Here is a 27,799-nt window from a genome sequence, read left to right on the forward strand (position 1 = left end):
CATGACATATGTTTGCGCTGCATGCCGTCACCCTGAGCTCGTTGCGGTACGCAACCCCCAATTCTCGACCTCTCTGGAATGAAGCAGCACCTTCCCCGTTCATCCGTGGTCCTGCGTCTCGTGTTGCCTCCGGTCGTTGCTGCGGAAGCATCCAAGCATCCTGCGTAAATCCAATTGACAGACAGCATGACAAGACACATGCCTCACCGTCCGACCATCCGCCCGTCCGTCCATGTCGACGCAGCCGACCAAGCGCAAGGGACAGAGAACAGACTGGACTCTGCGTCTCTGCCCAGGTCTCCGCTCGGAAAAGAGACTAATCCTGAAGAAGGGGGAGTACGGGGATGTCGCGCCCCTCTAGACCCCGGGACCACCGCTGCGATTGCTGCAGCTTTGGCTGCGACGGCGACGACAACTGCGACTGCAGCAGGGCAGGGCATCCACATGTGAAGATTTGTACCTTGGCTGGGTTCCCGACCACGCCGGCCACCACCGCCTGTCCGGCATTTTCTTGCTGCGACAAGGACACCAGGCAGGTAGCTTGAGCCCTTTTCACAATGCGGGCTCTTCCCCACGCTGCCGGACGACATCTATTGCACACCGGCCGGAACAATCTAGGACATCCAGAGATTGCTGCCAAGCAGCCTCATGCGGAAGGACTGGGCTTCGAGAAGGCGTGCATTCTTGTCGCAAGGGCCTCGTCTCAGAGTTTCCGCAGCGGAGTATTCGCTGCAGAAGCCAGAGTCATGTCCTGGAAGCCATGGCCGCGGAAAGGCACACGAGCTGATGATAATTTTCCTGCGGCGCATGCGCCTGCCTGCCTGCCTGAAGCTCCCGTCCAGCCGGCTCGGTTCATGTCGGTTCCCGCAGCACCGCGAAGGAGAAAAGACACCTTACCTAAGGTACCTCACTAAGTCAGGCTGAGATGTACCCTGCTTGACGGCTCGACAAGCCACACACGGCGTCCAACCACGCGTTATCCAGCTTCTTCGCCAACCCCCACGATACAGTCTCCAGCCCACGATTTTGTTTCGACGAGGAGTCTAGGACGCAGAAAGTCCCGCACCCGGGCAGCACAATGATTCGCTGCAGTCCATCTTCGGCATCGACGATGTATGTAGTGTAGAGGCATGCGGTAACTCGTCTTAAGCGCTGTTGTCGGATCTGCCACCGAAAACAGTTGTGGGAGATTATGCACGTGTCGGTGCTGTACTAACGTTCGCGACCTTGCATCCGCATCCGTGGCAACATCCAATCACCGAGGGCAATTACACTATCAACCAAAATTTTCTGGTCTGGAGACGTCGTTTTGGTTTATTCTTTTATTTCTCGCAAGCCTGCAGGACCGGGGCGGTGGAGACTCCTCCTGGAGGAGAACCTGGTCTTGAATGGGAGCCTCCCCCTCTGCGGATCTTGGACCCTTGTACGTTATGGTGCTTCCGTCCGTGGCTGTGGAGCTTCAACTGCCTCGGATGACCTTCGGTCGCAAGCTCGTAAGCTCGCAGTTCCGGATTTGCCCTCGGTTGCACAAGGAGTTATGATAGGAGATATCGCCGATCCGCCGAGGCGACGGCCGAGCTCCTTTTGCTTAACATTTTCACAATGCTGATTGCTCTGTTACAAAAAGAGGCCCCCGGCCTGCCGAGAGTACCACCTTCAGCCTGCTGCGATCGCGGCCATCTTCCGGTACGGCGGCGACTGTTGCCCACAGTCCCCTTAGCCTCGGCCACGCCGTGTAAACAAAACAGCGGTTCACCAATCTCCCGGTTGGTCAGATGGCCCAGTTGATGCCATGGTAGTGTTGCTCGCGATCTCTCCCGCCACCAGCGAAACACCCATCACCGCGATCCCAAATGGCTCTGACCGAGCAAGCGCTCAGTCAAGGTCCTCGGTCTGCTGCTCTTCCCCACGTTCGCGGTCGGCGCGTTTCCTCCCCGTGATTCTCGTTCGCATGCTCGTAAACACCGTGTATATACAAATCGCACTGTACTCGTACACTGTCATCCAGCCAGCACTGATCCGAGCCTCCAGCGCTTCCAGACTTTTTTTAGCGGACCCGGAGCCGAGGAGGCACCAATCCCCGTCCTCACTGAGCGGTGAAGCAACTTTTTTGCGGCTCACCACCAAAATTCTGCCCCGCCGTCGCCATCTCGAGGCACAATTTGGGATTCTGCCATCAGCTGTGTCCATCATCCGCGAGGAAGCATCCTAAATACCGCAAAGCAACCGTTTCCCATTCACTCAGTCAGTTCCTTCAATCGCCAGGCAAGATGGGTGTCACAAATAAGAAGACCCTGACAAAGACGCGGAGGAAGACGAGGTACGCATTTGGCAGAAGAGAATCTTGACGAACCTCATGCCCGCCATTCTAACAACAAGACGAATAGGGACGTCGATCAGATCAAGGCCGACATGCGCTCGCCAAGACACTTGCAGCTTTTCAAGAACACAAAGGCAAAGGAGGATTTGCCCGGGTTGGGTCAGCATTACTGCGTCGAATGCGCCAAATGGTTCGAGACCGAGGTCAGCCTCGTCGGCCACCGCAGAGGCAAGCCCCACAAGCGCAGGTTCGTCATCTACATACATATTCCCGGGAGCACTCGGCCCCGGCATCCCGTGTAACCTCGACTAACCTCTGGCCAGAGTCAAGCAGCTGAAGGAGGAGCCCTACACCCAGAAGGACGCTGAGGCTGCCGTCGGTCTCCGGACGGACAATAAGGGCGTCAACAAGGACGGCCCCGAGAAGGCCCTCGACCAGGAGATTGAGATGGAGACTTGAATCCTGTTCTTTTCGCCCACAAGTCTACCGTGGCTCGAGAGTAGACACTAGATGATACCCTTTCACGACGGCATAATGAACTGGTCTTTATATCATCCCTTGGCTCACTCGTCCGAGGGGGAGGAGGAGGAGGGCGGACCTGGCGCCTCTGGGTCGTCGGAGCGCAAGGAAAATGACAGCCTCTCCCCCGAGAAAAGTATGGCAGCAAAATCCCATGAAAAGGAGCTCACCGAATGCCACGGCCACGGGGCCGGACGAGTCCACCACCCCGGCCTCTCTGCGTCTCGGTGCCTCCGCGACCTCCTGCACGGCCCCGCGTTGTCGTACCGCGGGTGGCGGGGGCCGGGACGCGGGAACCTCTGGTGGTAGGGGTCTTGTATCTCGGGGTCGGCTTGGAGGAGGCGGGAGGGTTTTCGATGAACGAAACGTCCGTAGTCCTGTGGTTAGTCAGAGGATGTTATCAAAGTCATCAACACGGAGAAGGGCTGTGGTATAAATACATGAAAGTTGTTTCGCCGTCATTCTCGGGACCTGGCTTCTCTGGTGCGCGAGGAATTCCTAAGAAGCCCAGCGTTAGTCTTCGCGAAGATGCCGTTGTGTTGTGACGTCTGAAGTGCGTACCTGTCCCCGCGTGTACATTGGATTCTTCCTGCTGCTTTGCGCGCCGGAAAGACTCCGCAACAGGACCCTGAAGAGGAGAACCGTCAGCATGAAACTGTAGTGATTGGGTCCTAGGACACTAGGCATACCTCCTGAAAGTCGACGCAGAAAGCGTTCATGTTGAGGCCATACAGGAAGCTCGCAAACGACTCGCTGAAGCGGGCCAGGCTCTCGTGCATCAACTGGAAGTGCATCATATTGGCCTCGAGGTCGGCGACGGCGTCCGAGAGCTCGGCGAAGGCTGGCTCGAAGGTGTTGAGGGGAAACGACTCGCCACCGTGCACGCTGTCACGGGCGGACTCGCGGAAGGAGGAGCGTGAGGAGGGGCGCAGGGGCGTCGTCGGGCGCATCGGGGTCGTGGGACGCGAGTTGCGCGTGCGCGAGGCCGATCGCTTGTCGTTGGGGTCGTGGTCTTGGTCGTGGTCGGCCATGGTGCTGGCGCAAAGGGGACGCCCGGAGAAGCGGTGACGGAGCGGGTATATAATGGCAATTTCTCGATAATGGAGAGAGGCGCGGGAGCTTTTTCGTGTGACGGAAGGCGTCGCGATAGTTGCAGTTGGCGGTGAGGATCGAGTTGTATGTTGCTGCTGGGCTACCGAAATCCAAGGCGCAAGTCAACATCAACAAACCAGCCCAATGGCCCACCCCAGTGTCGAGGCACCATCAAGCGCACACCTGTCGCTTCTTCTTTTTTTGGCGGGGTTCAAAATTGATGGTCCCCCCGCACTCCGCCCCAGCCCAGCCAGGTGCCTTCAGCTGCTAACTAGTCAGTCCTCATCGATGGCAGGGAAAGCTGAGCTGCCTCAAGGGTTCCAGTGTCAAACCCAAAACTGCAGTTTAGCACGTGTGAGCAGGGGGTTGGACGCTGTAAGCGTCGCCCATCGTCACTAAATGCCCCTGGTAGATGGCTGGTCATCAGGCGAGATGACGCAAAACTGGGTTCCCCGGGGCCTTTGGGTAGCGTGTATGGCTCGGTCCCTTATCGGTGGCCTCGCGGCTGCTTAAGCATGTCGCGTGGCCCTCTCGATGGGGTTCGATACTGCATCTGCTGTTTTGCACTGCAAGTGATGCGTTCGGTCACAGAGAGTGTTTCCAGGTCCTCAAGCAACAAAATCGAATACGACGCATCGTGCGCGTTTCCCAATCCCTCCTCCGCTCTTCCATTTCCTCATTTGCGAAAAGTACAACAAGCCACTTTCCACAGCAAAGATACGCGCATCCCACAATCCCCCCTCCCCCTCCCCCTCCCTCACTCGTCCCTCGTACCCCAATCAACTTCTGTCCCGTCCCTCGCACCATCCCGCCTTGGAAACCTCGACGACACCACCCGGCTGATCGCATAGCTTGCCCTTCCCCGTTTAGACGTTGGAGCCACCACGACTAGCTATCCACAGCTGACACCCAACGACTGCAACGAATCCTCGATTGGTTCTTTGAATCCGTTGTGCGCTTTCGGATCGCTCGGAGATTTGTGTTTGCAGCCGCAATCCATCCACGGACACTCCTCCAAGCGCTCGTTCTTTCCGACGGTGCGGTTGTTGTCGTTGTCGTCGGCTGTCTAAGCCTCCCTCCCGTCGCTTTCCACACCCCAACCCGCCATTCCGCCCATACATCTCAGCTCCATCTGTGGCTGTACTCCCCAACGATCCGAAGCTCGAGCTTGCTCTCAAGTGGACAAGCGGCCTGCCCCTCCGCAGGCCTCCCTCAACTCTGTTGCCCACATAACAGGCCCGGTCTCATTTGCTCCATCCGTCATCCTTCAGTAAAGGCCAGTCACCATATTGTCTGTGCCTTGCTTCAACCAAGAGTCCTGTTGCCCTTGACCCAAGTCCACCCCCAACTTCAAATACTGTTCTTGTCTTTGGAATTGGCATTCCTTGGCCACCACCAGCCAATTTGCAGAGCTCCCAGCCCCAAAACTTATCCTTTAGTCCACGTAAGTCATAGTATTTCCCAGACTTTTGCAACCCTCCATACCTTTTACCTCGAGACAGTAAACCGTCTCGGAGTCTGTCCATCTCTACCTTGACCGTCAGCGCAAGGCATCTCCCCGCCATACGCGCTCCGCCTGCTTGGCTTGGTCACTCTCACTTTGCGCCCACCTTTAATTTGCCTCTCCAACCCGCCAGCTTTTTGTGTCGACGCTTTGCAAATTGGGATGACCCTGCTGACCTTCTCAGGACTCCGTGTCAGCGCTACCAAACTAGTCACCAGGCATTAACTGACGTCGTCGACTGATGCCGGTCAGTTTGAAACCACAAACCTCGGCTTTGCCTCGAATTTTTACATTCCCACAGAGGTTCCTCCTATCCACGTCGAGGAGCCGCCTTGCACAACTACCATTGACATCTCAATTTGGACGGCAATCCCTGGTTGCACCGAGCGTCCAGAGAATCAACTGCCCCTCCACGTCGTCAGTTTACAGGCGATTCCACTCACTCGGATCAAGACAGTCACTGGACCCCCACAACACTAGGGCCCCGCGTGTCTTGCTTCAATCTCGGATTGATTTCGTCGTCTACTCCCTCGCTGTCGTCTCCGTGTGTCTTTACGGCGTGTTGTATCAACAACTCTCCGACTCCAACGCCGCCGCCGCTGCCGAGACCGAGGCTCAAGCTTCAGAACCTCACCTATCAGACGCTATGGCAACAGAAATGCCCCCTGGAAGACCGGGAAATCTCACCCCGGAGCAGGAAGAGAAGCTACGCCAGCTATGGAACCTGATTTTGTCCTTGGGAGAGGAGACCAGCACTCCGGCCGCAGATAGCGCATCTGCCAGCATAGCCCCGAGCGAGACGTCGGCTGCCGGAAAGGGCGACAAGCCCAAGAAGAAGCGCGTCTCACTCTTTAGTCGCAAGGATAAGAAGGAGGCCGGATCAACAAACTCCTCGACTCCCGTTACCATCAAGGAGGATGGCGACGACAAGTACGGTCAGACCAAGCAATTCCAGGAGGCTTTGGCCAGCCAAAGCCCGGAGGCTCTGCGCGCCACGATCTGGGCCATGGTCAAGCATGACCACCCAGATGCCTTGGCGCTGCGCTTCCTGAGAGCGCGCAAATGGGACGTTGAGAAGGCCTTTGTCATGATGATCTCCACCATGAACTGGAGGTTAACGGAGATGAAGGTTGACGAGGAAATCATGAGAACCGGTGAGGCTGGTGCTTTGGAGGCCTCAAAGAGCTCGGACCCCGGCGCAAAGAAACTCGGAGAGGATTTCATGGCCCAGGCTCGGTCAGGCAAAACCTTCATTCACGGCCTCGACAAGGCAGGACGACCCATCTGCCAGGTCAGAGTGCGCATGCACAGACAGGGCGAGCAATGTGAGGAGAGTCTGGAGAAGTACACTGTCTTTTTGATCGAGACAGCGCGCATGGTTTTGGCCCCCCCTGTGGATACTGCTGTAAGGTTTCTTTCTGCACGATTGATTTCACATATACTGACAAGATCTCAGACGATTGTCTTTGACATGACCGGCTTCTCCATGGCCAACATGGTGAGTGAATCCAGTCTAACACGACTTGGTATAAGAAATACTGATCCTCGGTTCAGGACTACACCCCCGTCAAATTCATGATCAAGTGCTTCGAGGCCAACTATCCTGAATCTCTTGGGGCTGTCCTGGTGCACCGTGCCCCTTGGGTATTCCAAGGTCCGTTTCCCCTCACCTCAGAGGGACAAGGTCGCAACTAACAGTGAGCAGGTATCTGGAAGATTATCAAGGGCTGGCTTGACCCGGTCGTCGCGGCCAAGGTTCATTTCACCAACAATGTCAAGGAGATGTCGGAGTTCATTGAGCCAAGCCGCATTCTCAAGGAGCTCGACGGCCAGGAGGATTGGGACTACAAGTACGTGGAGCCGGTTGCCGGGGAGAACGACAAGATGAAGGACACGGCAACACGGGATACTCTGGTGTCTGGCCGAGAGGACCTCATCCACGAGTACGAAGAGACGACCCTGCAATGGATCAAGGAGGCCGGAACGGACAAGGAGCCTGCCATCAAGGCACAGCGCGAGGAGCTTGCCCGCAAGCTGAGAGACGACTACTGGAAGCTGGACCCGTACATCCGCGCCAAGTGCTTCCTGGACCGGACTGGCGTCATCCAGGAGGGCGGAAAGATTGACATGTACTCCAAGGGAGCCACCGCTCCTCAGCCCACCAACGGCGCGCCAACAGTCGATACCTCGGCCGACGATGTAGACTAGAATCCGTTGTAACAGGCATTAGAATCACGCGTGCCATACTCGCAAGTCATGAGGAAGAATCGGGATTGCAGGAGCCATGGGCTGTTGAATTATGGGATCTGATACCCCAACTACCGGATTGAAGGCGGGCGTGCTGAATATACCACGAATGGCTCATTTTACATCTTGGATTTGATATCCTCAAAAAGGGCCTTGAGCTTGTCCATGTCGGTCTGCTGCTGGGGCCAGCCGACGCCGAGGCCCTCGGTTTCGTTGGGCTTAGGAATCTGTCATGGGGGTTAGCGTGAGGATGTGGGATGCCAGAGACGACGAGTACCATGTGGAAGTGAACCTGTGAAATGTCAGCAATCGGGACAGTGAGTGAGCCAGTAGGGCGAGGACTTACGTGATCGACGACCTGGTGGGCGATGCGGCCGTTGTTCTGGAGAATGTTGCAATCCGTGGCGCCAGTCGCGGCAACGAGCTTCTTCGCGACGGGCTGCAGGCGTGTTAGTGGGACGAGGCTGAACGACTCTGGACAGAACCTACGAGAATCTCGCTGAGGTGCTCGTCAGGGATATCAGACAGCTTGGCGCCGTGGTACTTGGGGATGACGAGCTGCGGGGATGATGTAAGTCAACGACGAACAAGCGCGGGCGTCCCTGGAACAGGACTTGTTGTGAGTGGCTTACAGCATGGCCACGGCTGAGCGGGTTGATGTCGAGGAAGGCCAGCGTCTTGTCGCTCTCAAAGAGCTTGAAGCAAGGGATCTCGCCTGGGAATAACGTCAGTTCATGGACTTTTCTTTTCTGGCTCAGTTGCGGGGGTTCGGAGATGTCTTGGGATCGCATTTGGAATGGGGGGGAATAGAGCATGACGAACCCTTGATGATCTTGCAAAAGATGCATGATGCCAGGCTGGAAGTCATGGTTACTGGTACTTGGTTCCGATCCCGAATGTAGTGCAAAGGAGGTTAATGTGCTGTGTAATTGGAAGAGAGAAAGAGGAAAGTAGGTTGATCAAGTTGTGTAAGAGAGGGATTGATGGAGATGCGGAGGGCATACGCAGTAGGCGGGGATACGGAAGCTGAGGAAGCTTGTGTGGGGCTCAGTTGGCTGTTCGAGCGATAAGAGGTACTTAAGGAACAAACGTGCACAGAAGTCTCGGAGTGGGACCTCCTATCGAACTCACCTCTTGCCTTTTACCAGATGTGACCGTTGGATGGCCCAACAGACTCCATTCCACCAATCTTTGGCACCTTCTCATCTGGAGCTTCCAGGTTCGAATTTTTGTCTTTTTGAATTTTGAGACTTGTGCATGATTGGTTCGAACTAGACTTGAGCTTCTGCATGGTTTTTGCGATGCGCTTCGCTCGCACCGTGTTGCAAAATAGGAAGAAGCAACTAGGCCATGCAGCTTTGCAGTGCCATGGTCGCGGGCACAGCAGTACCGGTAGCCCAGCGCGGCACACACGTGAGCTGCACATCGCAAGCTCAGGGCCCTGATCCCTGACACCATCGTCGTCATACCCCTCCATTCATCCTCCCCCCTCCCCCCCTCCCTCTCTGCCTCTGGCGCTGCCCACCACGTCCTTTTTTCCAGCCACCCCACCTTGGAATGACTACTGGAGGTGACTTGTAATGCACCCTGGGCGAGGCTCTCTCGGCACCTCCAAGTAAGGCAGCCATCCACCTCAGTTCAAGTTGCGCGCCGTCTCTGTCCCTGTATTGAGTGACATTCCAACTTTTCCCCGTAACCTCTTAGTGATACCCAACGCACGCCTGATCCGATCGCCTCACTTTGGCTTTTGGGCAAGCCTAACAAGTCTCCGTCGCCGCTCATTAGGACCGATCCTCGAAACTTGAACAGGATATCTACCAGAGACTCTCTTGGGACAAGAGGAGCCTGCCCGCCACCGGTCTTCGGAATCTACAGTCCTACAAAGCGCCAACCCATCATGACCCGATACAAGAGCACTCCCCTCTACGGCGGCGCCTTGGTCGCAGACCTGCCCGAGAAGTTCGCCGACGTCAGGTTCGTTCCCCATATCCCCCCCCCCCCCCCCCCCCCCCCTCATGGTCTCTACGGATCCTCGGCCTGGCCACAAGTACACACGCTGACAGATGGCGCCCCACGCCGAACAGCAAACTTCGCGAGGTCCCCGACAACCAGGAGGTCTGGATCGACTCGGACGGTTTCACCAGCATCATCTTCGACATCACGGAGCGCGTCGGCCCCGCGGGGAGCAGCCCCGAGATTGACGGCCGCGCCATGACGACGCACCTCGAGGAGCTCGTTGGCGAGGACATTGACACCGTCAAGGTGTGGAACACGACCGAGACGTCCTTCTCGAGGCTCAGGTGCGTGGTATTCCATATTTTCGTCCCCTATTTGGTTCCCCTCCCCTCCCTTCCTCCCCGGCGCAACCCTCTCGGTGCTCGTCAGGGCACAGATAAGAGGACGGAATAGACAAACGAGGCGCGAGAAGCTAACAGGCAACAAAACAATAGCCCCGACGTCCCCGCCTACACCCTCATCGCGACCCAGACCCCCCGCGCCAAGAAGTCCGGCTCGTCGGCGCCCGACTTCACGGCCATCATCCTGACGCTGCTGCGCCTCGAGAAGGAGTCGACCGACATCCTCGTCACCATCAACGTGCCGCACATCAAGGGCGAGTACGACGAGGCCGACGTCGACCTCGAGCTCGGTAAGCAGGGCAAGCTCATCGGCGACGCCGTCGAGTACGCCGCCCGCATCTGGGAGACGTTCAAGGTCAAGGACTGGACGCTGTTCCAGGAGGTTTGAGAAGAATCGACTGGCGCGGTGTTTTGGCCGGCCTTGAGCTATGTGGAAAGAGAGGGCCATGAAAGGGGGCTCGGGATGATGACAACGCGCGGGATGCTGCGAGCGGATGAATGGGTGGGTGATACTCTCCGTCTCACTTGGACTGGCGTTCGGGGCGGCTGGAACTCTATTTGCGCGAAGAAGACGGTGTGGACCTTGGGTATGAAAAAAGGAAGCTACCCCGTCTCAGAGTCGGCTGGGCATGCCCTGAATAACTCATACATTGATGAAATGAATCAGATTTTTTTTTCCTTCAAATAATTGATATCACGTTTCCGCGCTCTAATCCCATCTCCTATACCTATAAACGCCCCAAGAAGCCCTTGGTTACAGTGTCAAGTCAACAAGACGGGAACCAATCTTGCTGACGCTGGTCTCGGAAACCGACGCCGACTGGTCCTCCGAGTCGGGAGTCGCCCGGTTGCTCCCGCCGCGTTTCGCCCATCTTTCCCCAATGATCTTCATCACCTCCTTCTGCGGGCTCTTGGGGTGCTCCTGCTTGACGATTTTCATCTGCTCCTTGAAGAACTGCTGATACTCGGACGTCTTGCCCGTCGCCCTCGGCGTCGGCTTTGTCTGCTTCAGCAGGGCCTTGCAGGAGCCGCAGCGGTGGCGCTCCGGGTTGATGCTCTTGGAGTGCCGCTTGTACTCGAGCCCGCACTCGGTGCACTCCCAGACGTACTTGTAGTCGATCTCATACGTGTGCTTCGTCGTCACCTCGATGCCGCGGTCGCCGAAGCGCTGCGAGCACTTGGCCGCCCAGGCCTTGAACTCCTTGCCGTGCGGGTTGCCCGTGATGCCGCTGACCATGAAGTTGGCCAGGTGGCAGAACTCGTGCGCGACCACGTTGAGGAGGCGGTGCTCGTCGTCAATGACTTTTTCTGCGAGTTCGATAGAGGCGTGATGGCGGTCCGAGACGGACTTTTCGGTCCCGTCGGGAAGTCTGCTGCGGACCTTCTCCCGTCTCCAGTTGGCCCTGCCCGCCGTGGTGTTGAGTTTGGCCGACCAGTTGATCTTGATGCCTCCAGTAGACTCGGCCAGGGCCTGGAGTTTGCCCTGCGTGATGGCGTCGTCGAGTTCTCGGAGGAACATCTGGGCCAGTTCGTGCTTTCTCTGCTCAAACGCTTTCTTGTTCTCCTTTTGCTTCGCGCTCTCTGTCCTGCCTGCCTTTGCTTTGACCGGACTCTTTGCTGGACTCTTCTGCGCTGGGGGTAGGATCAGCTTTTTGGGGGAGTGCTCCTCATTCCACTCGTCCACGAATTCTTGGCTCCAGAACAGGTCCATACTAGGTCTGTGAGGTGTCTTTGGGATGCCGGGGAGCTTATTTGGAGATACCAAGGACTTGCTGGACGACCTGGGTGGTGTCAATGGTGGTGATGTCGGGGGCACATCGTCTTTGGCGTTTGTGTTGTGTCCCTGGTATTCTTTGTTTGTGCTGCAATGTAACCGTCAATATGTTTCGGGAAACAGTTGGGTGGTGAATCTTACATGCCCAGTCGGCGAAGGGCGTCAGTCATATCGTCAGTCAAATCGACGACGGCAGACTTTGGCCCGGCGACATTCCGATCAAGCGTCCTTTCGGTGCCCCGTCCTTTCGTAGAAGACTGATGTCGAGTCTTTCTATCCTTCACCGGGTTGGATTTTGGCAAGTTAGTGTCCGGTACAAGTCTCGTGGCCCTGAGAGGGTCCTTCAGCATCGAGTCTGTTTCTTGTTGACTACGGCCCCGAACTGGCCGACGGCTGTTCCACGTCGGCTCTTCACGCTCAAAGAGAATCGGGGTGCTGTCCTCTTCAGCCTCTGATTGCGAATCCCCAAAGAACTCGGAAATGTCGGCCTCGGTGATCTCCGTTTGCTCGTTCGCGCTGTCCTCTGATTCATCCTCCGCTTCCCGTGACGGGACATTCGTCGGCGTCGTGTCTCGAGTCCTTGCGCGCAGCTCCCGGACTGTTGTACTCGGGGCTTTCCTGGTCCTGGCTGGGACATCAAACAGGTTTTGACCTTCATTCAGTTTTCCAAACGCCCCAAAAGGCTTCAGTAAAGGGTTGTCTGTTTTTGCGCCGAGCTTACGGCGCCGAACCACCGTCAACGGCGCAACGCCCGAGTCTACCGGCTTCCCAGTCCCAGAGCCCTTCGGTGCTGACGTATTCCAACGAAGAGCCTCCTCCTCGAGCTGTCTCGAAGGGGAAACATTGTCGTCATCGCCGCTCGCTGTATCTTGTGCTGGTGCTTTGGCGGGCCGGCGAATTTGTTTACTTCTCTGGAGGACGACATCCAGGTCGGGGAACTCGTCTTCACTGGACGAGGCAAATTCGACATATCCGGTCATGGTGAAACTTTCACGGCACGAATGCTGTTGCAGATATTGGCATGTACTCCAAGCTTACGGGTGGCTCAACTTTGCACGAAAGTGGTGTAGAGCCACAGGTAGATTAGTCCCTGCTTGCGTTGCGAGGGGCAACCGTCCGCTGCGGTGGACCTGTTTTCTGGAAGACTGCCCAATTGGGTTGGCTATTGTCAGGAAGATGGATACAGGATGACAGCGATGCTGTAGCACGTGACCTTCAACCGATTCTTGAGTCTGACATTCCTGTACGAATGCATGATGCGTATGCGTATCGAGAAAAACAGGCACGTTCGTGAACAACATGGGAGATTGAATGCGTGGCTGTCGAAATTTCGCGAGCTACTGCGTGATACACAGTATCCATCTCTACCCCTGGCTGCGTGCGAGCGTGCCATTGCAGTGCGGAGGGTGTCAATGATCCGGCTACATTTTTAAAATCACGGTTCGGACCAAGAACGGCCGATTTCGAGGCTGTCAGGAGTCCTTGACTGACCGGCCACAGGACCCCCTGTAAAGCTAAAGCTTGATACATTTGATACTGCACAGCCCTGGTCGGGGGGGCGATTTGATGTTCCACGACCGGAGGGGACCCCCGATGTCCCGAGTTTCGAACACGCGGGAAAGGATGCATCTCAGATCATCGATGCGCTTTGGGATGAGCAGCGCTGTTGATCAGTCTTGGTCTTTAGCACAGAGTATGCTATTTTTCAAGTCGTTTGGGGTGTGCTTTCGGGAGCAGGTACTCCAAACACTGGACCGGTAGAGCTCTTTAGACGATCGGCACGTGCGGAGATTGGACCTTCCTGCCCCCCCAATGGAAGTGCACTATTGCGCGGCTGCAAAAGGGGACTGGAAGTGCGCATTAAAGAAACGCACGCTTAAGGAGGTGCTTGAAATGAGACCCGCGCCCGCCAACGGAGCATGCCAGCGCGGCCTGAGTTGCTGTGAATTTGCCACGGATCAAATCAATGCTCTCGTAAAACCCTGCGCGGCAACCCGTCCTAGCGGTAGCGAGCGAGCGAGGATGCTGCCGGTCAGGGTATGGCAAGACGCGCGCGGCACGGCCAAGTTCGAATGATGGGAGACAGACTGAGCTTGGGGGCCGTTCTGCCAGCAATAATCTAACACGAGGGGACCCTTCCCGTGGTCACCAAGAATCGTATTGGTGCTGTCCGAGACAAACATCACTATGTAGTAGGTTGCCCTGAGATGACACAACATGGTGTTCTCGCAAGACAAAGGGAAAAAAAGAAAACAACGGGTTGTTTCTGTTTTTGTTCTTAGCCGGGCGGGACAAAGGACAGAAGTGTGCCCCCCCCTCCCCCCTGAATGTTGGCGACAAAAGAAATACCGAAACCGCTCCAAAGGAACGAACGGCGTTGTCCATTGCGCCACGAAAGCCAATGGCCGGCACTGAACCAGCCGGCGGCCCTTTCTGAGAGGTAACCACCAACCACTACCAGCGTGGAACGGCAGGCCCCCGGACTTGATTTGAGGTTCGCTGGATGCTTAGCCTGACGCTAGGCTGTTGGGTGCTGGCCGAGGTCGAAATATTGAAATGTTGATGTGCAGGAGAAATGGGACGCGCCAACAACGGCGCAGGTTGCTGTGCGGTGCTTCTTGGGTCCCAACAAGATGATATGATGTCAGACCGTCTTATCGCACGGCAATGGTGGGGTTCTGTGATGTGGAATATCTGTCTGTGTGCAAAATGTACATAGGGTGCAGATATGGTTCTCGGCTAAGATATGTGACTATCAGCAATACTCGGGGCACCCCGAAAGCCGTCAGGGGAATCGATCCATATCGGCTGGTATACTGGAAGCGGTGGGACCGATGAGCAACTGGCGGTTGGACAGATGCAGGTAGAAGACCGCAGGCAGATCGAGGTTGCTGCAACCTCATAGCCTGACGGATTCGCGGACATTGGAACAGCAAGGCAAGGCGGGTGCCGTTGGCGCGCCACGCCATCGCTTAGAACAAGAACAGAGTGCCCATGATGTTCGATTCTCGTCGGTGGGTTATAGACAGCGTGGTGTAGTTTTTTCCCGTCCTTCTGCTTCCACTCTCTGTTGACAGAGTGGATATAAGGACGTGTAAATGACGGCATCATCATCGACCACAGAGCTTGGGTGGGCGGTGGCGCTAGTCCGAAAAGAAATGACAGACATCTGCTAGGGGCCGACACGGCGACGCTAAGGCGGCACTGCACCGCGTCGGGGTTCCTGACTTTGGCCTCTGATTGACTTGTTCTAGGCCGGTACCTGCATCCAACAACGCATCCACATCGCCTCCATGCTCACAGTGTTGATTGTTAGCGTCTTGCTTCGTTGCTGGCGCCCTGAACATTCCCTGCTGTTTTGGTCTTTTATTAGCCCCGACCTCCCCACTCTCGCCCCCTCCCCTCCTCTTTGCCCCAAACAGACGGGTGCTCCTCGAAACCTCCGGAGGCCCCCCGTTCGGCGTTCGGTGGGTATGCGAGTCCAATGGGTTGCTGACACTGACTGATAAGTTTGGGTGGCAGGTAGCAGCGCGTTGTCGTTGTCAATACCTAGTTAATCATGGCGGCGACATGGTTCCACGTCCCGTCTTGCCTACCAAAGTACCCGATCTAGACCCGGCACATCAATGACAGCAGGACTGGCCTGCTACCACTGTTGCTGCACTGGCGAAGCTTCCATACTTCCATTCGAAATGGAGCAATCTGAAAATAAACAATGGGTCGGCGAAGCAAGCAATGGGGGTCCCAAGTGCAGGTCGAACTTTACGCATCCACGTGGAAACATATCGATCAATCGTTCCGTCGTCTTCTAAGCCTGTCGTTGTCAGGCTACTACAAGGAACCGAGGAAGCAAAAACAGTCTCTCATGCTATGAAGCGCCCGAGTATCGAGCATCTTGAGAACATGTCGCGTAAAGCGCAGAGCCGTGCAGTACCGCAAGACTGCAAACCGTAACCAGGACTAGGCGTTATCGACAATCGACCATTTGGGACCAACATGGTATTGTTTGATTCAGGTCGCCATTTTTCCATTGTTGATCATGTCCTATGTACCTAGGTAGCAGTGTTGATCCATCCGCACGCGCTTGCTTTGCTGGGTTGGGAACACCACCATGGCCGCCAACACGAAGCGTCCTTGATGTGAAGATCGGCCGAAATGTGATCCGCATAACCAGGAGTATATACCCCGAGCTACTGTGTAATGTGTCCCTTAGCGTGTCTTCGTGTCTGAAGATAGATCAAGGTGTGTTATGAATCGAAGGTGGCAAACCTATGTACTGCGGTGTGTGCGTGCGACGACTGGCCGACACGAACTGCAGCACTCGTTTATCAAACCCTTACCCGTAAAATCTTGGCCCTCTGCCACACACCACCGGCAAAGACGCGCATTGGTCGTCGTTGCGACGTTGCTGTCTTCCGCCCGTGAATGTATTGCGAAGGTTATAGGTGGACGTCGGTCGAGGGAGTCTTGGTCGAACATTGACCCTCACCAGTGTACCAACGCATCCTCGACTATTCAGAGTGGACGCGTGGCGTGCAGTAGGCCACCCGGTCGAAAGCATCTCGATTGTGGCTGGGCTAGCCAAGCCCGCTTCCCGAGAGGATCTGTTACAGCACCTGCTTGTGCCCGTTCTCACCATGCATGCTGTAATTATTGGCCCATTGACAATTGATCCGACCTCTTCAAGCGGTCAAAGTGTGCTGAATTCCGTCTCTGTCTCTGCTTGCGAGCTGCAGCTGACAGCTCGCTCAAGCCGAGGGTCAAAACGCGGAACAGCCAACTCAATTCATCCATGCAGAAGAAAAGGCCGGGTTTTTTTTCTCGTCTGCGCTGACCTTGGACACGTTGGAGTGCCGAGAAAGGTAGGGAGCCCACCAGTATGCAGCTGTAGTTGCAGTGCATGCATAGCGCAGCGCCGCGCCTTGAGACGAAAAGTCGGCCGACCCACGACCATGTGCTAAAGTCCGTGTTGCTCAAGCTTGTTTTTTCCTGCTGTCCAGCGTCTTGGTTGAGGTCGGACGACGATGACGGCACTCTGTACCAACGGCGGGGGTTCGGGAAAAGCACGAGGCTTTCGGACAACGGAGCACAAGGCTGGAGAAGCCAGAGATGCAGCGCGCTGTGCCTGTAGTGTTGAGGCACTACTCTACGAGTCTTACGAGTCTGTAACGTATATCGGGACAACACGGCTAATCCGTAAGCCCTCGAGGCCCGTGGTAGAAAGTGGGCTGGTTGTCAGAGAAGGTGGGAAGAGGCTTCGGAATCTGTAGTGTACCTACGTATGGACGGACCACTGGCGTCGCGAGCAGGGGCATATTCCGCAAGTAAAGCAGGTCGGCCTGGGGGGCGGAAGGGGTTGTGCCATCATGCGAAGCGAGACGGGTTTGACGAGATTGTGAGAAGACAGTGTTGGAGCTTCTCTGGCTGCTCAGTGATTGTCGCCCGGATATTCGCCCAAGGTCGGCTAAGGATAGCGATAGGTAGTAATCCTACAAGAAGCATCACGGCGGCCACAATGGCCGTCAACACAGCGAGAGCACCACCATCGACATCTCACTCCTGCCATGTTGACCGAGACGGCAATCGCAACGGCCCGAGGGAGGGGGGAGATCGGGTATGGAGCTGGCCCTCAGTTGAGGGAAAGGCCTGAATGACAGGGCGGCCGGCTAGCAAGGCGGTGCAGGCACCTGGGTGTATGTGCAGGTGTGGCAGTATAACCACTACCATAGTATGTATGTAGGTACTGTAGGCAGTATACAGAGTGCAAAGTTGGGTTTTGGAGACTCCTGCCTCGCTTCTGGCACAGACGGAGTGGTGTACGTACCTCCAGGCCAAGGATCGATGGCCAAACACCAGACGCTCCCGCGACGAGACGAACCCTCACCAGTAGTGTACCTCACCTCACTTCGCCTGTTCTCGCTCGCCCAATCCGCCCTCGACTGTCGAGGGTCTCGAGTTGTACATGGCACCGAATTGAACATGGCCCACCAAGTACCGGAACGCCCGGCCTTGCCCTGAGGTATCCCAGATCGCCTCCCTGGCCCGGTCGCCCCTTTCGTTTTCTGCCCGCTGAATCACTGAGACGTTGCTTGTCATTGACCAATCGAGAAGGAAATCACGGGAGACGATGGAGATACATCGATGGATTAGCTCGCTCTGCCCCACCGACCAGAGGTACATACTGTAGGTAGGATGTAGTGTATAGGCGGCGAAGAAGCGCAGCTCTTCAAGGATGCGAAATGCCAAGCCTCAATGACGACGCATTAAGTGAGTGTCCGCTGTGCTATCTGTCTGTTCGCGAGGCTGGCTGGTTGGAGAAGACACTGTGAGCAGTTCATTCGTGAGTTTGGTGGTTAAGCACGCATCGTATCACCGAAAGAACAGGTACAGTGTGAGCAGTTGGCAGGAGGCCAAGTGTCAGACAGCCGTCGACCAAGGTACTGAGTATGTGCATAATCGCTTCCTTCATCCATCTCCGACTCTCATCTCACCTGCCTGCAGCTTGGAAACGAAGCGTGCCGCGAGGAGTTTGAAGAAACGCGGGATTGGGAACTGATCCCTGAGCCTGCAACGAGACGAATCCAAGGCACCCTTATCTGCAATCAAACGGCGCCGGCAGAAGACACTCACTCTGTTGTGTAGATGCCGTGTCTCGATGAATGCATCTGGAGACAGCCCTGTAATGTCACCGAGTCAGTTGCTGGAGGGATTGGAGGGGCCATCAGGACAACCAGCAATGATGGCAAAAGTATAAATGCTAGAGGCCAGTCGAGTCAAAAAGTCAACACCACCAAACTTGGTGGGTTAGCACTTGGCTGGGGAGCACCCGTGAGACAGACTAAGAAATGTATCTTCATAGTCGTGAGCCAGTGTGGTCGTTGTGGTGAATCGTTCAAGGCCTGGCCCGGTATGGCATAGCATCCCCCTCCCCCTTCCGACGGAGCCGTGCTGTGCCAGAAAAGACGAAGAAGAAAAGGTAGGTACCTCGCATCCCACGGAATTCCCATTGTTGTTTTCTGCCCTGTGTGCCTGTCAACCCCCCATGTCCAAGTATGGGAAGTCCGCCTTAGGTGTAGCGGTCCGAGAGACTCCCGTTTGGCACTGTCAAGGCCAGTCAAAACCCCAACGTCCGCGGCACTGGCAGCTCTCGCCAACCCTGCCGATTGTCTTGAAATGCCCCCACCATTCCAAGGAGGTTGCGCACCACCGACAAGAGACCGAGTACGTACACAGTGCGGGTGTGCATGCAGGTAGGTAGTCCAGCCATCCCACTTGCTCCGCCCACAGACACGACGTGCCTAGTGTATCCTGTACCGTTGACCCCGGCTCCTTGCCCAAATGGGCCTGTCTGTTCTTCGTCTGACCAGTCAACGTGCAGGAATGCATTCGCACAGCCACGCCTCCCGTCCCAGGCCCCAGAGAACCAACTGTGAGAAGGAGGGAAAAATCCTCCACCTCCAGACGCGTTCCATTCGTACCCGGGCACTTCCCTGGATGAGGTGAGATCAGCCCTGGACGATAGGTGGACCATGCCTTTTGGTTCTTGATTTCGTGGTGCATCCAGTTCCCTCCCGCTGCGTGTGCTGTGGTGGTGCTGCTCTTCCCAGTGAGCCCATCCCTGTCTTGAATCTCCTGTCTGCTGCAGGTCTGGTCCATGTCTCCTATCTTTCGTTGCTTTCTGTCCAGTTGCCCTGTCTTGTCTCTTGGGGACCGCCACGGTCAGCAGAAGAACACTGATGGGTCCCTGTGCAAGGACAGGAAGGGGGGAAAAGGAGACAGACAGGCCTTGATTCTTGAAATCTTCCCCCCCTCTCTTTTCCCGGTTTGCAAACGTGTGTGTGCTCCTTTTGGCTGTTCCGGCACGCCAGCCTCCCTCCCCTTCATTGGTGAAGAGCAAGCAATCCAATCCACGTCTCGTCCGTCCCTCTCTCTCTTGTTGCAAGCTGTTGCTTCTGCTCTATGCCCTTACTCGTTCCCCACCCCATCCTTTCTCTACGTCCTGTATCGTGCCGCACCCTCCTCCTCTTATCCTGCCTATCCCTTTAACCATCCTCGATCCTTCCTCCCTCCCCCCTTTTTGGTTTTTGGTATTGTGGCGTGGGTATTGGCTTGTGCAGAGGTACACACAGACAGGCCTTAGCTCACCTCCCCCGTAGCACCGCTACCACCTCACCTAACATCCACAACTCCGCTACCTACCTACCTGTCTACCTCGCCTTTTTTCTTTCTTTTTTTTTTACTTCCTTCCACACACACACAGCCGGTTCGCACCTTCTACCACCCGCGTTCCGTCACCCCTTTTTCTTTCCTCCGTCTACTACTCCTTTTATCTTAATTCACCACATTCGTTTGTGAGACGGCCTCCCCAGGCAGTCGCGAAACCAAAAAACACCAAGAAAAACACCTCATCCCCCGAGTCAATCGCTTCGCCTTCTTCTCCAGGAGTTGGTCAAGCTTTCAGGAACTACTGCAAAGGTAGCGAGTGCTTTGCTTGCTCCAGCAACGCAACGCACCTCACCTCGCATACGGCGCCGTCTTCCCCAACCTCGTTGGTTTGGCACCGTACCTAGACAAAACAATCACCAAGCCAACTACGCCAGTCGCTTGATTTTGCTTTCGCAGCCCCCCTTCCTCGAAAAAAAAAAAAAAGGTCAACCATTCTACGCCGCCTAGCCACTAGACGGTTTTCCAACGTGACCCAAACTACTGTCGCTATCTACTCTCGTTGTGCCGGCCACATCAGTTTGGGCTCTCCTACATCAGCCCTCCTACTGATTCCTGAACCTTCATCTCCCGCATCCTACCTGATGACTTTTGGACGGTTAGTCGACCAACCTCCCCGCGCCCGACAGAAATTCCTCACTTGAACGCGCCGCTCGCCATCGATTGACGTGCCCCTATACTGACATGGTTCCTTAGATAATTATCTACCAGAATGTCGGGATACCCAGCCGGTGGTGCTGGTGGCAGTGGCCACCAGGACTACGACGACGGCTACGGCCAGCAGGGCCGCGGTCACGGAAACGGTACTCAACAGACCGATTCCTACTACCAGGATGACCAGCAGTACTACGATCAGAACGGTTACGATGCTCACGGCCATCCCCCGCAAGGTGGTGATGGTTACTATGACGAGTCGTAAGTGACAATGGCTCTCGCAATCCAGCCCTCACCACTGACCACCTTACCTCTTTTAGCGGATACTACAATGCCGACCCGAACAACGCCTATCACCAGGACGGCGGCTACTATGACAACAACGAGCAGTATCAAGATGGCTACTATGACAACAGCAACAACAACAACAGCAATGGCCACAATGCGAATGGTTATTACGACCAGGACTACAACCAGGGCTACGCCGGTGCACCTCGCCGACAAGGCTCCGAGGAGGATTCCGAGACCTTCAGCGACTTTACCATGAGATCCGACATGGCCAGAGCCACTGACATGGACTACTACGGCCGCGGCGATGAGCGTTACAACAGCTACGACCAGGGCGGTGCTCGTGGTTTCAGGCCGCCTTCCTCCCAGATCTCGTATGGCGGCAACCGCTCTTCTGGCGCTTCGACCCCTAACTATGGCATGGACTACGCCAACATGATGTCGGCTGCGTCACGAGAGCCCTATCCTGCGTGGACCTCGGATGCTCAAATTCCTTTGTCTAAGGAGGAGATCGAGGACATCTTCCTCGACCTCTGCGCCAAGTTTGGTTTCCAGAGAGACAGCATGCGTAACATGTACGACCACTTCATGATCTTGCTGGACTCGAGGGCTTCGCGCATGACCCCTAACCAGGCCCTGCTGTCTCTCCATGCCGACTACATTGGCGGCGACAACGCCAACTACCGCAAGTGGTACTTCGCTGCTCATTTGGACTTGGACGACGCTGTCGGATTCGCCAATATGAAGGGCAAGGGCCTGCGACGCAAGGCCAAGAATAAGAAGAAGAAGAAGGGCGAAGCTGAGAACGAGGCTGACGCGCTTGAGGATCTTGAAGGCGACAACAGTCTCGAGGCTGCCGAGTACCGCTGGAAGACTCGCATGAACCGCATGTCCCAGCATGACCGTGTCCGTCAGCTCGCTCTCTACCTTCTCTGCTGGGGTGAAGCCAACCAGGTTCGCTTCATGCCTGAGTGCTTGTGCTTCATCTTCAAGTGCGCCGACGACTTCCTCAACTCCCCTGCTTGCCAGAACATGGTCGAGCCTGTTGAGGAGTTCACTTTCCTGAACAACGTCATCACCCCCATTTACCAGTTTTGCAGAGACCAGGGTTACGAGATCTCCGACGGAGTCTACGTTCGCCGTGAGCGTGACCACGACAAGGTTATCGGTTACGACGACTGCAACCAGCTTTTCTGGTACCCCGAAGGTATCGAGAAGATTGTCCTCGAGGACAAGTCGAAGTTGGTCGATGTGCCTCCTGCCGAGCGCTACCTAAAGTTTAAGGACATCAACTGGAAGAAATGTTTCTTCAAGACATACAAGGAGACTCGGTCGTGGTTCCACTTGCTTGTTAACTTCAACCGTATCTGGATCATTCATTTGACCATGTTCTGGTTCTACACCTCAGCCAACGCCCCCAGTCTCATTCTCGGCTCCAAGTACGAGCAACAGGCCAACAACCAGCCGACGAAAGCACAGCAGTTCTCCATCATGGGTTTTGGCGGTACCATCGCCGCGCTTATCCAGGTTTTGGCAACTTTGGCTGAGTGGGCGTACGTCCCTCGCAAATGGGCAGGCGCACAACACTTGACCAAACGTCTGTTGTTCTTGCTCCTAATCCTGGTTATCAACGTCGCACCTTTCGTCTACGTCTTCGTCCTTCCCAACCCCAACGAGAAGATCGCTGAGATTCTGGCCATCGTCGAATTCGTCATTGCGCTCATCACCTTCATCTTTTACTCGATCATGCCACTTGGTGGTCTTTTCGGAAGCTACTTGACCAAGAACTCGCGCAAGTACGTTGCTAGTCAGACCTTTACGGCCAGCTACCCCCGACTGAAGGGTAACGACATGGCCATGTCCTACGGTCTGTGGGTCGCGGTTTTCGGTGCCAAGTTTGGAGAATCATACGTCTACCTCACCCTCTCCTTCAGGGACCCCATCCGATACCTCTCGATCATGAAGCTGGAATGTTTGGGCGACGCGCTTTTTGGCGACATCCTCTGCAAGAACCAGCATTATGTCCTGCTGGCATTGATGACCTTCACCGACTTGATCTTCTTCTTCCTCGACACGTATCTGTGGTACGTCCTGGTCAACGCCCTTTTCTCCATCGCCAGATCGTTCTACATCGGTTCCTCCATCATGACCCCCTGGAGGAATGTCTTTTCGCGCCTACCGAAGCGTATTTACTCGAAGATCCTCGCTACTGGCGACATGGAAATCAAGTACAAGCCGAAGGTGCTCATTTCCCAGGTCTGGAACGCCATCGTCATCTCCATGTACAGAGAGCACCTGCTGGCCATCGATCACGTTCAAAAGCTTCTCTACCACCAGGTTCCTTCGGAGCAGGAGGGCAAGAGAACTTTGAGAGCACCCACGTTCTTCGTCTCTCAGGAAGATCACTCATTCAAGACGGAGTTCTTTCCCACCAACAGCGAGGCTGAGCGACGCTTGTCCTTCTTCGCTCAATCGCTGTCAACTCCCATCCCAGAGCCCGTCCCGGTTGATAACATGCCGACTTTCACTGTTCTCATCCCGCATTACAGCGAGAAGATTCTTCTTTCTCTGCGTGAGATTATCCGTGAGGATGAGCCTTACTCCCGTGTTACCCTGCTGGAGTACCTCAAGCAACTTCACCCTCATGAGTGGGACTGCTTCGTCAAGGACACCAAGATCCTCGCCGACGAGACATCTCAGTTCAACGGCGATAGCGAGAAGAACGAGAAGGACACTGTCAAGAGCAAGATTGACGACCTGCCCTTCTACTGCATTGGTTTCAAGTCCTCCGCACCCGAGTACACTCTCCGGACGCGTATTTGGGCCTCACTCCGTTTCCAGACCCTCTACCGCACGATTTCTGGTTTCATGAACTATAGCAGAGCCATCAAGCTTTTGTATCGTGTGGAGAATCCAGAGGTTGTTCAAATGTTTGGCGGCAACTCCGACAAGCTGGAGCGTGAGCTCGAACGCATGGCCCGCCGCAAGTTCAAGCTTTGCGTGTCCATGCAACGTTACGCCAAGTTCAAGAAGGAGGAGATGGAGAACGCTGAGTTCCTGCTTCGCGCCTACCCCGACCTCCAGATTGCCTACCTCGACGAGGAACCCCCCTTGGCCGAAGGCGAAGAGCCCCGTCTGTACTCTGCCCTCATCGACGGCCACTCTGAGATTATGGAGAACGGTATGCGCAAGCCCAAGTTCCGTATTCAACTCTCCGGCAACCCTATTTTGGGAGATGGCAAATCCGACAACCAGAACCATTCGCTCATCTTCTACCGTGGCGAATACATCCAGCTCATCGACGCCAACCAGGATAACTACCTCGAGGAATGCCTTAAAATCCGATCTGTTCTGGCCGAATTCGAGGAGATGAAGACTGATAATGTCAGCCCTTACACTCCTGGTGTCAAGAACAAGATGACCAACCCCGTCGCCATTCTGGGTGCTCGCGAGTACATTTTCTCTGAAAACATCGGTATCCTAGGTGACGTCGCTGCCGGAAAGGAACAGACGTTCGGTACTCTCTTCGCTCGTACCTTGTCTCAAATTGGAGGTAAACTGCACTACGGTCACCCCGATTTCCTCAATGGTATCTTCATGACGACCCGCGGTGGTGTATCAAAGGCTCAGAAGGGCTTGCATCTCAACGAAGATATCTACGCTGGGATGAACGCTCTGCTGCGTGGTGGCAGAATCAAGCACTGCGAGTACTATCAGTGTGGTAAGGGTCGTGACTTGGGTTTCGGCTCCATTCTCAACTTCACCACCAAGATTGGTACTGGTATGGGCGAGCAGATGCTTTCCCGCGAGTACTACTACCTCGGAACTCAGCTGCCTCTGGATCGATTCCTCTCCTTTTACTATGCCCATCCCGGCTTCCATCTCAACAACATGTTCATTATGTTGTCGGTTCAGATGTTCATGATTTGTCTTCTCAGCTTGGGTGCGCTTCGACACGAGACCAAGGCATGCAACTACAACCGCGATGTTCCTATCACCGACCCTCTCTACCCCACTGGCTGTCAGAACACGGACGCGCTCATGGACTGGGTGTACCGCTGCATCTTGTCCATTATCTTCGTGCTGCTGTTGGCCTTCGTTCCGCTGGTGGTCCAGGAGTTGACTGAGAGAGGTGTCTGGCGTGCCGCCAAGCGTCTCGCCAAGCAGTTCGGATCCCTCTCGCCGTTCTTCGAGGTCTTTGTTTGCCAAATTTACGCCAATTCGGTACAGCAGGATCTCTCGTTTGGCGGTGCCCGGTACATTGGTACCGGTCGTGGTTTTGCGACTGCTCGCATTCCCTTCGGTGTCTTGTATTCCCGTTTCGCTGGTCCCTCGATTTACTTTGGATCCCGTCTGCTGATGATGCTCCTCTTTGCCACCGTCACCATTTGGCAAAGCGCGCTCGTCTACTTCTGGATCTCGCTTCTGGCCCTGGTCATTTCGCCATTCCTGTACAACCCGCATCAATTCGCTTGGAGCGATTTCTTCATCGACTATCGCGACTTTCTCCGATGGCTCTCTCGCGGCAATTCTCGCTCTCACGCTTCCTCCTGGATCGCCTTCTGCCGTCTGTCTCGAACTCGTATTACAGGTTACAAGCGCAAGGCTCTCGGTGATCCATCGGCCAAGATGTCGTCTGACGTTCCGCGCGCGGCCATTACCAACATGTTCTGGGGCGAGATTCTCACCCCTCTGCTGCTCGTCGCCGTCACCGTCATCCCGTACCTCTTTATCAACGCCCAGACTGGTGTCTCCGCGGCGAACAACGAGAACGTATCTGAAGCACCCAAGAAGACTAACTCTTTGATCAGAGTCGGAGTCATCGCGCTCGCCCCTGTCGCAATCAATGCCGGCATCTTGATGATGATGTTCTTCATGGCCTGCTTTATGGGACCTCTCCTTAGCATGTGCTGCAAAAAGTTCGGCAGCGTGCTTGCGGCGATCGCCCACGGTCTCGCCGTGATCATGCTACTTGTGTTCTTCGAGGTCATGTTCCTGCTTGAGTCGTTCGTCTTCTCGCGGACAATGCTCGGCATGATTGCCGTTGTTGCTATCCAGCGTTTCGTCTTCAAGCTGATCATATCGCTTACCCTGACACGTGAGATCAAGACAGACGCGGCCAACATTGCATTCTGGACGGGCAAGTGGTACTCTATGGGATGGCACTCGGTTTCGCAACCCGCCCGCGAGTTCCTTTGCAAGATTACGGAGCTGAGCATGTTTGCGGCCGACTTCGTCTTGGGTCACTTTTTGCTTTTCATCATGCTGCCGGTCATTCTTATTCCCAAGGTCGACATGCTGCACTCGATGATGCTCTTCTGGCTGCGCCCTGGGTACGTTTCCATTCCTAGCCCTCTTGTGAATTGCTTAAGCGGATGCTAACCATCTCCCAGTCGTCAAATTCGCCCTCCCATCTACTCGATGAAGCAGTCCAAGCTGAGGCGCAAGCGTGTGTTCCGTTACGCCATCCTCTACTTCACCATGTTCATACTCTTCATGGCCCTCATGATCGGACCTGCTGTTGTGGGCGACATGATTCCCATGGATACTTTCAAGTTTTTGGACACCAAGGAGCTGGCCCTTATCCAACCCACCAAATACAACAACGACAACACACAGGAGTCATCCCAGACCGGTACCGGAAACCCGAGTTACTCGGGAGCCTATCTTACGATGACAGCTAGCTCCTCGTCTTCGGCGACGGCTAACTCGGAGAGAGTGCGCTTGTTTTAATAGCGACTGTACCATAAACGCATATGGGGGAGTAAAGCGTGTCGTCGTTTATCAAGAGGTCTAGGGTTGGTTGTTTTATTTTTGGCGGCGAGCCGACAACTCTGGCCGCGTCGGCAGAATTTTAATGTTCACTGTCCGGCGTGTCTTGTGTCTTTTCGTCTGTTAACTATTCATTTTTCCGTTTCTTTTCCCGTTCAGGCAGGGAAATATAGCTGGCATGGAATCACGGTTGTTTTAGACCTGCAGACTAGTACATCGTCAATAGCCCAGAATAGGACTGGACGGGCGTATAATTAAGTCACGTTTTGAGAAGTTCAAAAGTATACTTCCATTTTCCGTCTGGAAGGGAATTGGTATCGATGCTTTCGATGCATGTGTTCTTCTGCAAGCATATCTGAGCTCATTGGTGAAATTTTTAGCTGATAAAAAGAAGGTCCACCTTGTCATGAGTGAAGCGAAAGATGCGGCAGCAGTCGTCATGGCACGAGGTGAGTAGATGGAGTAAACTGGCTGAGTTGGCAGACGCATTGTAGCTTGGGTGGCCTTGCTCTGATTGTCACAACATGCCGTCGGTTACCTAATGCCGTAATGTTGAGAAAGGCTACCATGGAGCCACACTCTTGCGGCAGTAGTGCACCAAGATTGCTGCTGCTGCTGCATGTGCCCCTCTGCCCCTGAGTCGCAAACATTAGCGAGCCAATCAGAAGACGGGGAACTTCTGGACAGGGGCCGCGCTCGGGGGAAACCCGCGTCAGATGTTGTTGTCACTTGGGCCTTTTTTAGCATCCAGGTACCTGAGCGTACTTCATAGACGAAGCGACCAAAGTGAAGTGATTCTACCTCTGGGGGTTGTGGCATATGCGCTACTGGCGTCGCTTTCCTTACCAGTTTACCTCCATTCGTATTGTACCTCGACTCGTTTGACAACAACCTTGGATCGAATTTCCTTGTGGTCGACTGCCTTTCCGCGAGGTAGCGAGCGAGTATAGAGTACACAGTCCCGTTAGTACATCTGCGGGCACCCGCCAACCCCGGTCCAACGCCAGACTGCTTCTTCAATTCTTCTTCAGCGCCGGGCTCTTCGGTCG

General features: G+C 55.2%; 7 protein-coding genes across 7 annotated transcripts; 4 read left to right on the forward strand and 3 right to left on the reverse strand.

Annotated features, from left to right (window-relative positions):
* Nucleotides 1-2,270: 2,270 nt before the first annotated feature.
* ColSpa_00081 (zinc finger protein) lies at nucleotides 2,271-2,779 on the forward strand (the record flags this gene model as incomplete). Its single annotated transcript, XM_049266293.1, has 3 exons — nucleotides 2,271-2,320; nucleotides 2,388-2,567; nucleotides 2,644-2,779. The coding sequence occupies 3 exons, from the start codon at nucleotides 2,271-2,273 to the stop codon at nucleotides 2,777-2,779; spliced, it is 366 nt and encodes a 121-aa protein (XP_049122250.1).
* A 226-nt stretch (nucleotides 2,780-3,005) lies between these two features.
* ColSpa_00082 (DASH complex subunit DAM1) lies at nucleotides 3,006-3,870 on the reverse strand (the record flags this gene model as incomplete). The annotated part of the gene is made up of 3 exons (XM_049266294.1): nucleotides 3,006-3,216; nucleotides 3,280-3,467; nucleotides 3,529-3,870. 3 exons carry the CDS (start codon nucleotides 3,868-3,870, stop codon nucleotides 3,006-3,008), a joined length of 741 nt encoding a protein of 246 aa, XP_049122251.1.
* A 2,223-nt stretch (nucleotides 3,871-6,093) lies between these two features.
* Nucleotides 6,094-7,643, forward strand: ColSpa_00083 (CRAL-TRIO domain-containing protein; the record flags this gene model as incomplete). The annotated part of the gene is made up of 4 exons (XM_049266295.1): nucleotides 6,094-6,840; nucleotides 6,892-6,933; nucleotides 6,990-7,089; nucleotides 7,141-7,643. 4 exons carry the CDS (start codon nucleotides 6,094-6,096, stop codon nucleotides 7,641-7,643), a joined length of 1,392 nt encoding a protein of 463 aa, XP_049122252.1.
* Nucleotides 7,644-7,801: 158 nt separating this feature from the next.
* Nucleotides 7,802-8,550, reverse strand: ColSpa_00084 (hit family protein 1; the record flags this gene model as incomplete). The annotated part of the gene is made up of 5 exons (XM_049266296.1): nucleotides 7,802-7,909; nucleotides 8,029-8,121; nucleotides 8,172-8,240; nucleotides 8,315-8,397; nucleotides 8,505-8,550. 5 exons carry the CDS (start codon nucleotides 8,548-8,550, stop codon nucleotides 7,802-7,804), a joined length of 399 nt encoding a protein of 132 aa, XP_049122253.1.
* Nucleotides 8,551-9,579: 1,029 nt separating this feature from the next.
* ColSpa_00085 (putative Ras-related protein Rab7) lies at nucleotides 9,580-10,427 on the forward strand (the record flags this gene model as incomplete). The annotated part of the gene is made up of 3 exons (XM_049266297.1): nucleotides 9,580-9,656; nucleotides 9,746-9,982; nucleotides 10,133-10,427. The coding sequence occupies 3 exons, from the start codon at nucleotides 9,580-9,582 to the stop codon at nucleotides 10,425-10,427; spliced, it is 609 nt and encodes a 202-aa protein (XP_049122254.1).
* Nucleotides 10,428-10,793: 366 nt separating this feature from the next.
* Nucleotides 10,794-12,793, reverse strand: ColSpa_00086 (HMG box-containing protein C19G7.04; the record flags this gene model as incomplete). Its single annotated transcript, XM_049266298.1, has 2 exons — nucleotides 10,794-11,901; nucleotides 11,955-12,793. The coding sequence occupies 2 exons, from the start codon at nucleotides 12,791-12,793 to the stop codon at nucleotides 10,794-10,796; spliced, it is 1,947 nt and encodes a 648-aa protein (XP_049122255.1).
* A 7,955-nt stretch (nucleotides 12,794-20,748) lies between these two features.
* On the forward strand, nucleotides 20,749-26,711 carry ColSpa_00087 (1,3-beta-glucan synthase component FKS1; the record flags this gene model as incomplete). The annotated part of the gene is made up of 3 exons (XM_049266299.1): nucleotides 20,749-20,951; nucleotides 21,011-26,311; nucleotides 26,372-26,711. 3 exons carry the CDS (start codon nucleotides 20,749-20,751, stop codon nucleotides 26,709-26,711), a joined length of 5,844 nt encoding a protein of 1,947 aa, XP_049122256.1.
* Nucleotides 26,712-27,799: the final 1,088 nt, after the last annotated feature.

This window comes from Colletotrichum spaethianum, assembly GCF_022836535.1.
Source record: "Colletotrichum spaethianum MAFF 239500 DNA, contig01, whole genome shotgun sequence".
Taxonomy (NCBI): domain Eukaryota; kingdom Fungi; phylum Ascomycota; class Sordariomycetes; order Glomerellales; family Glomerellaceae; genus Colletotrichum; species Colletotrichum spaethianum.